This window comes from Typopeltis vanoorti, chromosome 5 (genome assembly GCF_054136105.1).
Source record: "Typopeltis vanoorti isolate ZY-2024b chromosome 5, IOZ_Tvanoo_1.0, whole genome shotgun sequence".
Classification (NCBI taxonomy): domain Eukaryota; kingdom Metazoa; phylum Arthropoda; class Arachnida; order Uropygi; family Thelyphonidae; genus Typopeltis; species Typopeltis vanoorti.
The window spans coordinates 82219443-82233783 of record NC_143553.1 but is presented as its reverse complement, the minus strand read 5'-3'; the positions used below and the strand labels follow the sequence as shown (position 1 = coordinate 82233783).

Here is a 14341-nt window from a genome sequence, read left to right as displayed (position 1 = left end):
TTTAGAAAACAGAATGCACAGTAATATATGCACATGTGTGAAAAATGAATTTTGTCTTGCTTTTGGACAAAGCATTTAAATTTTTCATTTAAGTATAAATTTGTGCAGATAGGGCAACATCTCTTACATACACACTGACAAGATTATCTTAAATTTCATCATGAGACATTTCAGAACAGCATAAATTCACATATATCTTCAAGTGTGCCATTGTGGGCATTTATAGTCACCTTGCAGCTTTGATTTAGACCCTTGTGATTTTACTCAGAGGAAAGAACTATTGCAATGTACATTGCCAATGAAGAACTTTTTTGTGAATTGTTACCCATTTTATGTGTTGTATCATATACTAATGGTACAGGAATTCAAAGGTGGATATATTGAACATGTTTTTCATGCCAAACCTTATTTGGCGTATTAAAATATTAGAAAATGCTATTTCCAAGCATATTGAATAAATTTATAATTTTGAAGCCATAAAAACAAAATATTTTATCATTTTGCAGCATACAATGAAAGATATTGAATATACGATTTATTCAATATCTTTCATTGTATATGAAGAGAGTAATAAATGTATCGAAATATGCTAAAAAAACACTTAAATTATAAATATTATTTTTGAAAGGCATATACATTCCTATTGGATAATACTTTTAATTTATTTTACAGATATCAGCTCTGAAAATTTCAAAGAAATATGCAGACTAAAAGGCAACTTTAATAAGTTAAGTAAAGCTCATTCTTTAAGTGTCAACCTTCCTAAGGAATGTATTCCACTGCTGCCAGTATTTCATTCCAGCCACTCTAGTCTACCTCAGTGGCAGAAATTTCTGTCTATGCATGACTCTTATCCTTCAGCTAACCAAACTGTTAGCTTTATAAATCCTCAGATACATTCTGAGGGAATTAATAGGTGGTCTGTCATGCCACTAAGTCGTTCTTTATCTGCAGAACATATTTTATACAATAAAAAACTAAGCGATAGAAATTATGCTGAAATAAACAGGTGTGATCAGCTTCCCGAAGATATAAGTGCAGGAATAAATGATTGTGACAGTGTTGAAATAGACTCAGGTTTTGCTACTTTTCCTCGCAGTTTAACTCCTGCTTCCACATGCAGTTGGAATACAGAGTCACCAAAGCTATTTAGGATTGCAAAAGGTATTATAAATATTATCTTGTTATACATTGATAGTAATGAGAAATAAAGTGAAAAACAGTTGATGTTAAATTAAGTTTCTGACTTTAAATTAAATTAAATTCCTGTTTCAGATTTTGTTTGCAAATTTTTAAAATAATTTTTATGGTATTTTTCATCCACAAAAGCTTAAAAATCTATAGCTCATTTAGTATCATGAATGGCTTGAAGATTAGATAATCCTGGAACCCTGTAAATTATATTGCTGTGTATCATGGGAAAAGTCACTACTAAGATGTGTTTTGACCTTTACTGATGCTCTATATACAAGTAGTCTAGTTGTGAGAATACTTCACATGCAAACAAAGTTTGCATGTGAAGTAACCAGGTGAAAAAACTTCCTACAACTAGTTATAATCCAGAAAAATTTAATAATAAGATGATACACCTGTTAACTACTTGTATGAAGGAAATATATGATGTCTGCATTAATTCAACCTTAGTATTTTCTTAGATCTGTCTCCCACTGATGAGACCTTAATGAATGTTAAATAAACGTGCATTCATTTTAGAAATTATGGCCTTTACAACCGTGTTATGAATAACTATTTCAATTTCCTGTCGTTTTGACCTTCATATTAAGGTCATCATCTGGAGTGTATATACAAGGACAAGCTGAGTTACATTTCACACAGTAAACTAAAGAAATAATGATTTGATCATCGGTTATTCTACTCTCATGACCTCTAGTGAAAATATATATATATATATATATTTTTTTTTTAATTTTTAAAATTTAATTTTTTTTAATTAAATTTTAAAAAAATTTAATTAAATTTTAAAAAAATTTAATTAAATTTTTAATTTTTTAAATTTTTAATTTTATCTGTGCATATATATATATATATATATATGCACAGATAAAATAAAAATTAATTAAATATTTAGAAACTACATCAAAGCTAAATTCTATTTAAGATAACATGGGAGAAACATTCTTTCATATAGATAGTTTTCTTACAGTAACAATGATGTCCTATTTTTCACCATGACAATTGTTATATTATATTTAAGATTCTGGATTATCTACAGTCCTGTTTATAGTTAGCTCTTAGGGAGAAAGGTTCCGTAGGTATAATATGTGCCTTCCATATGCTTGGGATTTTTAGACCATCGTTATTGTTCAGATTGAGGTGGTTGATAAGAATCTCACAGGCTTCCTTAAATTTGCATTCATACCATATTTTGGTGTGATATAAACAACTAGTGCTTTTCCAATCAATTCTATGTAATTCTATGTACATACTTAGGTACTGACAACAACAACACTTAACTGTGTAAGTTTATTCCAAACAAGGTTAAAGATTTTTTTATACCAAATTCTACTTGTATTAATGGAAAGATCATCAATGCCAGAATGTTGTAGTATTCAGGCACAATCTCAGCTTTTGGATCTTTAGAATCATTTACTCCAAACAGGAGAAAATTAAAACTCAGATAGTATCGGAGAAAGTCTGCACATATGTGAATGGTCTGCAACATTTTATGGATCTTTGAAGCAATACAATAAGTTATGAAATTCCAAGGATGCCCTAACAGGAGCGAACCTAGCTTGGAGAATTACATATGGTCGCCTTCCAGTCAATACCATCAAACAGAGCATATGTCACCATCTGTAACATATGCCAATCATGTTACAGATGGTGGCATATGCTACTGATTGGAAACAATAAAGCATGCATTCTACAGCTACCCTCTTGCCCTGCGTATTTGGAAACAGATTATGTAATGTTTTGGACATTCCATTACTTACAATAAAACAGGTTCTTTTTTTTTACAGTACCCACCACCTGTAAGCAATGGGAAGAGAATTTCGATTTTTATAATTAATGAATTAAAATATCATTTCTGGAAGGTTAGGAAGAAATATGGATTTGAAAAGCAATACGATATACAAATGCTTTACAGTATTGCATTGTGGAAATTTTATTGTTCAGCCAGATGATTTTTGTATTTAGAAAGAAGTATTTTAGGAGATATTGATTTCACCAGGTGGCATCTGTGAATAAGCTACTTTGAACTTGTGCTCCCGCATTTTATCATTAATGTAAGTGTTTTTCATTCCAATTAATCATTAAACGGAAATCTCAACAGCAGGTACTAACGAGTCGATCACTTCTGCACAACCTATAAGTACTTATAGTGCATCAAATCAATTATCTTTTTGGTTAAAAATCAGCCATGTGTAAGCGCTCGCTATGCCTACCATGTGAAGCAAAGATGGCGACAACAAAAGCCAATGATGAAAGAGCACCTTGTGTGTCGCAAGTGCAGCACCGTTGATTACCGGCAACTCACGAAGTGCTACAGCTGTAAAATTGATGTCACTGGAAAAAAAAAGGAAGGGTATATTGTGCGAGCTCTATTGCCATTGGCTATACATTTACTGTGCAAAAATAGATGAATTGGTGCAAAAGCTATTTATCGACCTTAACAACCCTTTTTCTGTTTGCTGTGCCTCCCTTCTGTTAAACAGCTCCTGAACTTAGGCAAATGAATCAAAAACCTCGAATAGCATCTCAGTACTATGAATGAAACTTTTTTCTCCAAAATATGAGCGCTGGAGGCTAAGCTTGAGCTAATTGACGATCAGCACCGCAACGCAAGTTCACCCTTCCCCGAAAATGAACGCCTTGTCCTAATCACATCAATGGTACATGAGTTGATGTAGGCCAAAAACAAAAAAATCCAATGTCATTATTTTGAACTTTCCACCAGAAAATGGAAAATCACTAAAAGAAGACATCATCAAATTAGCAGAAAAATGCAACTTCGATATTCTAAAAATTGTCAAGTGCCATTGTTTCAGATCCGTAAATAAAAGAAAGGAAGGAATGAACTTTCCACGCCTTGTAAAAGTGACTTGTGACATGCCGACAAGTACATCTAAATTAATAACAGTGATCAACAACAAGTTCAAGGACACTTGCCCCAATCACACATACGTTCTCGACCAGACCTAACATTTTCCCAGAGAGAGAGGAACAAAGTCATCACCTTTGAAAACAACTAGAAGAAAAATGCCAAAATGGAGAAAAGTTGGATCATATAGAGTACAAAAGCAAATTAGTGCAAAAATTAAGTAACATCACTAGTAGCCACCATGGAAACCAGTATGTAGGCACTGCATAGGAAATGTGCAAGACCCTTGATGTAAAATATATGCCTCACAGAACCTTGCATATCCACTTCGCCAACATGTGTGGCCTCAACCCCAACCTTAATGTTGCCCACTACCATATTCAGTCTATCAAACCCCAGCACTATTCATCTCAACTTTCCAAACTTCATACTCTTTAACTCCTTTCCACCCAAGGGTGGCATCTGCATACATCTGCTCTGACATACCCTGCCAGAGAGCATCCAACCTAGAATTGCCCAACTTTGACCTTCTTTGGTCAAAAATATCCCTTCCTCACTCAGTCAAATTCATTTGCTATCTCTATCGCTCCCCTAATGCCACCAAACACTCTGAGCTCTTTAATTTCCTCTCCTTAAAAATTGATTTTTTTCAGTCCCACTTTCCTCAACAGCGAAATCATCCTCCAGTTGCACAGATCTTGCAGGCAGAGATGCTGAAATATTTGCCATTACCATTGACCTTACATAACTTGTTCACATGCCAACCAGAATATCAGATAACCCAAACCACTCCCCAAAAAACCCTAGATCTCTTTCTCACCGATGACCCTTCTAAATAAACAGTGAACGTTGTGGGCTCTAGGTAATTCTGACCACAATCTAGTGCTTATCTCTTTCCCTAACTAAACCCTGGTTCTCAAAAAGATGTGCCAAGGCTGTACAAATGAAAAATCAAGCATACCATAACTGGCTCAAATCAAGAACTCCATCCTCCTTTAGGTCTTATACTCAAGCCTGAAATAATCTCTTGTCCCTTCTGCAATTTTTCAGTTTTGCACTTTGTCCCATGAAGGATAACATTCAAGTGCACTATTTCTTTATTAATGTCTATTTCGTTCTCTATTTTCACAGCTGCACATTTAACATTAAAAACATCATTTTCCATCCTACCATCAGTACTGTGCACTCTACTGACATTTGCTGTGGTGTCATCACCTAATAGGTACTCACTTTTGAGACATTTTAATGCGCACACACACACACTCTGTCTTTCTAGTTTCAATTTCCTTCTATATATTCTTTAAATTTCTCGACAAATACGTTTCATACACACACACTGCATAAAATCGCAAATTGAAATCACGCATCAAGGTGGTCTTTACTGCCATTGCTCTACCACACATTGGCACCATACTGTATATCGTAAGATTGTACTTAAACATACACACACACACAAAAAGCAAGGTTTACTTACAAACTAAATAGCTCATTCAATCACACACTCATTTGAAACAAAAACTACAATAAATTAACATAATATTATCGATTAAAATACAAAAAAATTACTTATCCTTCAGGAGCAATAAATCCACTCTACGCACACAATACACCACCTAATGGCAAACCCACTCTCCCATAGTGCATGCATAGTCTGAGACTGGAAACTTGTGCATAAAATGTTTTTCACTTGCAAATAGACTGAATTAGATGGAACATTCTAGATGCAAATATCTTAATTAAGTTTAGTGGTTAATTTAAATTTAGTAATATTCTTTGTTAAACCTACTGTGCCATACAGTTTTACATCTTGTGTTAATGACTATGTTCTTGGTATTCACATGTCCTAATAGTGCTGCGCAACTGTCTGGAGAGTGGCAAAATACAGACATCTTGTAAACTTTGTTCAGTTCTAACAGGTACAATAGTATTACAAATCAGATATATGTTGTTTTGTTGGCAGGCTTCAAAGCATTTGTAGTTTGTAGGAACACCAGTTGATTCCATAAAATATGCAGAAACAATTTTTTTCCTGGCAGCTGAACCTCTGCTTCCCTGCCCCATTCTTACAAATCTTTTTTTGTCCTGTTTTTCCTCAGCTTATTTTTGCTTCTCAAATAGGGCCTGCTGCCCATGTTATATGGTTGAATTATCTGTTTTAGTAAATCCACTATTCTTGTCCTTTCAGATTCATTCCTTGTTGATAAACTGTATACCACTTAAAAATCAACTGTTGTACTGGTGTGTGTGTGTGTGTGTGTGTGTGTGTGTGTGTGTGTGTGTGTGTGTGTGTGTGTGTGTGTGTGTGTGTGTGTGTGTGTGTGTGTGTGTGTGTGTGAGTGAGTGAGTGAGTGAGGGGGGAGGAATGGGTTTTTATGATAATGAGTCAGGATCAGCTGTAGTGTGCTGTTGGTTGATTGTGTTTTATGATAGAAGAGCACACAAGTGGTGCCCATGATTTTTCCTCATGGACACCATTCTTATGATTACTGCAACACTTGTTGAATTTAGTAAAGTATCTCTATATTTTACCATTTTTTAATAATTATATGTCATGTATAGAAAGTTGTTAATATTTAAAGTTGTGTTATTTATTTGGACTCTTATGTGTGTGGAGGTTCCAGTTGAAAAACCTGTGGTGATAAATTCAACCAGTCTGTGTATCTGTTGTGTGGTGCTATGGTTTTTTCTAAATCTGAACTGTTCATTAGGGATAATGCCTAGTGATTGGTGAATTGGAGTTTTTTTGTCAAGCATGACACTGAGGTATTTGACTTCACTCTGCCATGGGATCTTGACACCTAGCAGGTGTATGTCTTCCTTGATCTGAAACTTATTTTTGGTGAACAGGATAGCTGAACTCTTCAGTGGGTTTACTTGGATCCTCCAGTCCATCAGCCATTTTTCCAATCTATGAATACTGTCTTGGAGTCTTTTGATAGCTAGTTTAGGACTGAGAGATCTAGATAATAAAGCGGTATCATCTGCATATAATGCTGTGATTGTTGAACTTGGATTTTGAGGAATATCAGGTATATAGATAGATAGAAAACAGCAGGGGAGCCAGAAGAGAACCCTGTGACACACCCACCAGGATCTTGCTTCTGGTTGATACAGTTTCATTTATTTTTACTTGCATGAATCTGTCTTTAAAGTAACTATCTATGATTTTTATTAGATTAGTTGGCATGTTAAATTTGATGAGTTTGTAGAGGAGACCCTGATGCCACACCTTATTAAAAGCCTTCGTAGCATCTATAAAGACCGCAGCAGTGTGGAGGTTCCAGTTGAAACCTGTGGTGATAAATTCAACCAGTCTGTGTATCTGTTGTGTGGTGCTATGATTTTTTCTGAATCTGAACTGCTCATTAGGGATAATGCCTAGTTTATCTGTTGCTGATTGAAGCCTTGTAAGGATGACTTTTTCTGCCACCTTACCTAGGCTGGACAGTAGACTGATAGGTCTGTAGCTTTCGGGAAGTTGAGGGTTTTTTCCAATCTTTTTGATTGGTGTGATGTCAGCCGTTTTCCATGTTAAGGGAAAATATTTAAATCTGAGGATAGCATTTATATTGACTAGATGCACAATGGCTTTTCTGGGGAGTAGTTTGATTGTTCTGTTTGTGATTCCGTCTGGACCTGGAGCCTTATTGTTATTCAAATGGGTTACGATATTCATAACTTCTGCTGGAGAGGTGAGTGTGATGGGTTCTGCATTCTCCCCTTGTTGTGTTATGATCTGCTTGACTCTGCGGTGAATCTTGTAGATTAGATTAATGTTTAGATTCTCGTAGAGGGGTTACATTGGGTTTCCAATTTGTCAACCAGAGAGTCTGCTTTTTCTTGGTCTGAATTGGGGGTATGAGTTGCCTTTTAGTGCAGAGGGTTCTCAGGAATTTCCAGATGGAGTTATCTTCTGGGTTCATGTTGTTCAGTTTGGTTTCCCATTCTTGATTTCGATATTTTTGTAGATCTTCCCGGACTTGTCTGTTTAGGTTATTCAGAGTTATTTTATCTTGTGGGGCTTTTGTGTTATGGTACCTCTTTCTTGCTCTGTTTTTCAGTCTGATCAGGTCCATAATTTTCTCGGGGATCCGACCACTGGAGTGAAAAGCTGTGGTTTGTGTAACTGAAGTTAGTGCTTTTTTAATTTGGTTAGTGAGGTTGTTGACAGCCATATCTATCTCCTCTTTGTTATGGATAATGGGTGCTGAGTTAATGTGGTCTGAGAGAGTTTTGGAGAGCTTTTCCCAAGATATAAAGGAGTGCGGAGGAGAGAATTGTTCTTGTGTACTTGAGCTTGAGCAGAATGGGGGTTGTGATCAGATGATAATTCGTTTAGCATTTCCAGTTGGTATTGGTATCTGATTATTAAAAACAACACATAAGTCCACAGTAATAACTTTAATTAAAATAAGGTAGATATTTCGTACTAAAACTAATAGTACATCTTCAATGTTACAAACAGATAGAAATAGAATAAGTAATGAACATTTGGTGGATCACCTATTAAAATACAATGTGTTGCGAGCTAGGAAATGAAAGAAATTAATAAATAATTAATATTTAAGACAATTAGTATTTTAATGATTACAACCGTGCGGTTAGCCTAGTGGCTTTGCGCTTCGCAACCATATGCCTGGGGAAGGAGTGTCCCAGGTTCGATTCCCGTTGTAGACGTGAGGAATTTGAGGATCTTCCTCAGGCTTAGCCAAGTTAGCCGGTCTTGGGCGCGGTCAGTAGGGTTTTTTCCGCCAGTTTATCTGGCGTTTTTCATCCCGCAAACCGGCCCCGTGAACATACGCCTCTACAGTCAAAAATATATCCCCCCAGCGGCAGACCAGGCGACGGGTCGGTTGGGAGTAGTACTAACAAGAAGTCGCATCTAAAGACCCTGCATAGGAAGCGGGAATAACGCGTAGAAGAAGAAGAAGAAGAAGAAGAGTATTTTAATGATTACATAAAATAAAAGTCTCCCAGATCTTCGAGAGAGAGAGAGATGGGGCAATCATTTCGATTTAAATTCGGTCGGTGTAAAAAAGCTTCACAACTTTCTTTAAAGAGGCGTTCATATTTGAACCTGCATCTATGAAGGAGAATAGCTTTATCCCACTGGATATTATGGGTAGTGGTAATACTGTGTTGTGCTAGACCAGACTTCTAAGGTTTGTTGTAATCAATATAATACTGATGTTCTTTAATTCTTTTTTTCCACAGAACGGCCAGTTTGTCCAAAATAAGAAACATCGCATTCACAAGGAATTTGGTAAACGCCAGCCAAAGACAGAGATGACAGTTTATCTTTTGTAGAAGGCAATAAGAAAGAAATTTTGTTGATAGGAATATAAGTGGGAATCAGTTGGTACTTTTTTAAAATTCTACCTATAGGTTCTGAGATTCCTGGAATATAGGGGATTGGAACTCTGCGAACTATTGAAGAAACCTTAGGTATTGGAACATAAGATTCAGTTATCTGTTGGATTTGATTAGGGTGGTAATTATTAGATTCCATTTATTTTTTAATGGTGGAAAGTTCTTGTTGTAAGATTTCTGGAGAAGAGCAAACTTTATGTGCCCTATTAATTAGAGATTTAAGAATACCAAATTTTTGAGATGTATGGTGAGCGGACTTTTTATGAATGTATCTGCCAGTAAATGTGGGCTTTCGAAAGAAGCTTGTACATAAGGTACCAAAAGAAGTTCGAGTAAGCAGGATGTCCAAAAATGATAAAGTACCAGAATTTTCCTTTTCCATGGTGAATTGGATACAAGAATGAAGGCTATTTATCTGTTGTAGAAAGCTCATCTTCAGTATGTGGCCAAATGGCAAAAACATCATCGACATAACGATACCAAAGAGTTGGTTGAGGGTGAATGGATGAAAACATAGTCTCTTCGAATTGTTTCAAAAAATAGTTAGCCAAAGGTGGAGACAAAGGACTATCCATGGCAGTACCTTCAACTTGTTTGTAGAACTTGTTTTTCCAACTAAAATAACCTGAATGAATAACAAATTCGAAAATCTTTGCGATATCTGGAGGGTAATCTTCATATAATAAATTGACTGTGTCAGCTAATGGGATATTGGTGAACAGAGATACAATGTCGAAACTGACTAACAACTCAGACTCTTTGATTTTTAAATCCTTGATTTTTTCCAGGAAATCTGTTGAATTTTTTATGTAGGATCTGGAATGTCCAGTGAGAGCACTTAAAGAACGAGACAAGACTTTTGCAATTCGGTAAGTAGGAGAATCAATGCAATTCACGATTGGTTGTACTGGATAGCCTTCTTTATGGATTTTTGGGAGACCATATAGACGAGGAGATCTTCCAAAGTAGGTGCGTAATTTATCCACATAATTTGGGTCCCAACTGATGACTTCAAGTAATTTATTTAATTGTTTAATCTGTGAATTTGTAGGATTATGCGTGATCTCTTTGTAGGTAGAGGTGTCTTCTAAAAGACTGGATACTTTTGTCTCATAGTCAGTCTTATTCATGATTACTCTGATTAAATCATCTCTGTCTTTGGCTGGCATTTACCAAATTCTTTGTGAATGCGATGTTTCTTATTTTGGACAAACTGGCCGTTCTGTGGAAAAAAGAATTAAAGAACATCAATATTATATTGATTACAACAAAGCTCAGAAGTCTGGTCTAGCACAGCACAGTATTACCACTACCCATAATATCCAGTGAGATAAAGCTATTCTTCATAGATGCAGGTTCAAATATGAACGCCTCTTTAAAGAAAGTTGTGAAGCTTTTTTACACCGGCCGAATTTAAATCGAAATGATTGCCTCTCTCTCTCGAAGATCTGGGAGACTTTTATTTTATGTAATCATTAAAAAACTAATTATCTTAAATATTAATTATTTATTAATTTCTTTCATTTCCTAGCTCGCAACAACATTGTATTTTAAGAGGTGATCCACGGAATGTTCGTTACTTGTATTCTATTCCAATCTGTTTGTAACACTGAAGATGTACTATTAGTTTTAGTATACAAAATATCTACCTTATTTATTAATTAAAGTTATTACTGTGGACTTATGTGTTGTTTTTAATAATTATATTATGCCACAGATTCCTCTAAAAATTGGTATCTGATGTGTTCTGAGAATTGCGATGTTCAGTACGTCTGAGCTTCCATTTGGACTGTGATGAGTGGGCTCTGTGGGTCTGGCTATAACAATAGAATTTTGCATTGAGTAATGGTTTAGGGTGCGGCCTTTGTCATTGATTATGGAGCTATACCAAACTGTATGCTTGGCATTAAAATCTCCAGCCATGATGATGATGGAGTCTGTGGAGCCGAGAATGGAGTCCAAATCAGATACCAGTAATGGATTGCTGGGTGGGTTGTATACAGCATAGATTTTGATACTGCCAGCATTGTTTGTATGAACTTCAACGCCTATTATCTCTAAGTTCTTGGGTTTGTGGATTGGTCAGGACGTTGTGGCTTATGTGATTTTTAATGAATATGGCTGTGCCTCCTCCACTGGTAGTGAGTCTGTCTGTTTTGTTTTGGATGTCTCGAAGACATCCAAAGCAATCGCTCAGCTCTACCCCATGATCAACAGAAGAAGTAAACTGGATACCCGGAACAAACTACTCATATACAAGATAGTAATACGCCCAGTCATCACTTATGCATCTCCTGCATGGAGCCACACCTCAAATACAAATATTCAAAAACTGCAGAGGATAGAATAAATGCCTGAGAATGATTCTGGATGTCCCATGGTTTATCAGAAATGCCCAGATTCACAGAGAAGTCAACATTCCCTACATCCCATCCCTCCTCCATGATCTAGCAGCAAAGTTCTTCACCAAGGCAAACAATCATCCAAACCCACTGATCAAGCCAGCTTCAGACTACAATGAAACAGAATTCTACAAATACAAAAGACCCAAGTCAATTTTATGCTCAGCTGACCACAGCTAATCTCACTGCCCTTCCAGGGCGAGCTTAACGCTCAATAACTCTCCACTCAAAGAACTCTCCCTCAGACAAAGGGGAATATGAAAAGCATTTATGCTTCACCCATCAAGTCAGCAACGTTCTACGTTATTTGGACTGTATAGAACTGCATATTTTTTAGATTGTTTAATTAGCATTATCTGTGTTTGAAATGGTTTAAAATAATGGGAATTATTTTCACAGCTGTACATATCATATCGGAAAATAAAAATATCATTATTTGATGCAGCTGAAGTATTTAACTAAATTTATATATCAAGTTTATTTAAAATTTTACTTTTATTTAGTTATTTTTAAAACTTTTGAAACTTAATCCAGTGGGAATATGAGCCAGGCAGTAGAAAAGGAACATATGTGCAATATCAGCTTTGAAGACCTCAGTATCTACGAAGAGAAGTACAGATCTTTATATTGGTTAAATTCATCTATCTGTTCTTCTTTCTTCCAGATATTCCTCATGACAGTGGTAGTTTCTCCATTGCCAGTGAAGAAACTCGCTCAATGAGAACAGTACAAAAGTGCCATTCTTCAGCTACCCTTCATAGTGGAAAAGACTCTTGTTCATCAGTTATACGGCCACAAAGTAGGAGTTTAGCTGTAAATTGCCATAATATTGGAATTTTATAGTAAAGATTCGAATACTGGTGTAAATGTGCACATTCGTGTGTGTGTGTATGTAGTTGCTGTGATCAAGAAGTGTAAATAATTTTTGAAGCACTATACATCTGGAATGATTCCTTAAACAAGGAATGTGTTATGAACAAACAGATAGAGCAAAACTTCTAGATTCTTGTCTAGATATTTAATTTACAACTCAACTTAAGGAAAAAACAAAGGCAATGAGAAGAAGGATCAATTTTGCAGGAAAAAAAAGAAAGAAAAACTCTTGATACCCCTAAGTCATAGAGATACCGTTATATAATTTTGTTATATGCTTTATTTATTATTGTATACAGATTATGGATTTTTTTTTTTTCATATTATTAGATTTAGATGACTTCTCCAGTTAATCGTGAATTGTATATAAATTGACTTATTTATGTACATACCTTGCATATAATTAAATTGTGATGTAAAAAATTGGAAATCATCCTGTAAATGAGATACCATCCTTTGTTTTGTTATTCTTTTCAACCTGTCACTTATAGCATTGTGCATTTTGATTTCAGTACTGTTAACCTGTATGACTGCAACAAATCTGAATGTCTAAAGGAATGATATTAATACAAAAGTATGCCATTTTTTCTCATTAATTTCATTAAAAAGATATAGCAAAGAAGTGCAGTTCAGTATAAAGCCTCTAGGCTAGTAAATAAAATTTTTTTAGTGATACAATATGTATTGTTTCCAAATTTTGATGTTCTGCTTGTTTAAGGCTGAGCATCTAGTAAACCATGATTATTTTCCTATATAGATTTGGCTTGGCTTTTGTCTCATATGCATTTATCTGAAAATCACGTACTTTACATATGGTAGTTCATTTTCTAGGTTTAAACAGCCATCAAGTTTGCAATTGACGGTATCTGCTAATAAGATTAAAATAGCCAAACAGATAAGATGGTTTGTACACATATACTCTTCTTGGTTTTTGTTCTGGTTCACTATAAACCAGATGTTGAGAGTTGTTGTTGAGAGTTCATAGGTGATATAAGTAAATCTGATGTTTTTTATTTCATGAATTTGAGCAAATCTAATTCCAAAAACTCCTCTTATATTCTGTGATCATTTAATAGGTGCTCTAATTATTACACTTGGTTATCAAAAAGGTTCCAGCTGTTGATAATGAACAAGAGTTTAGTCATTTTTTAAGGAGTAGCTTCAAAGCATATGATTCTTGGACATATATCTAACTTGTAGTACTCTTAGCATTGACTCAAGACGTGTTTACATATCTTAAGAAACAAACTAACAGATCACAGTTTCACTGAATCCAATCAGTTATATCTGACTAGGAAATCTGAGAATCACTATGCTAAAACTAGTCATAATTATAGTATTCCCTAGTGAAATAACTTTTTAATATAATATCTTGAATAAACTGTTAAATATACCTTTATTTTGAGTAATGCTTGCTACACTTGAGCACTTCTGCTGCTATGTTCTGATAACTACACATATACTACATTAATCTTAGGACCAAAAGTAAGTTTTTCAGCAAATAAATGCATCCCTCCAAACACATGTGCTCTCTCACTGTTTTTTCACTTTACCCAAAATAAATAAAGATATACTTATCAACTTTTCTAGATTTTTACAGTTCCAGGAATCCTGTACAGAATAATACACCAGA

The 14341-nt window shown here is 35.1% G+C and overlaps 1 protein-coding gene across 1 annotated transcript in view; it reads left to right on the top strand.

Annotated features, from left to right (window-relative positions):
• LOC150106600 (uncharacterized) overlaps window positions 1-14341 on the top strand; it is a 468912-nt gene that overhangs the window by 430975 nt on the left and 23596 nt on the right. The window contains exons 19-20 of the mRNA XM_090393439.1: window positions 673-1164; window positions 12500-12677. Coding sequence (XP_090249565.1) covers window positions 673-1164; window positions 12500-12677 — 670 coding nt within the window. The remainder of the gene's footprint in view (window positions 1-672; window positions 1165-12499; window positions 12678-14341) is intronic.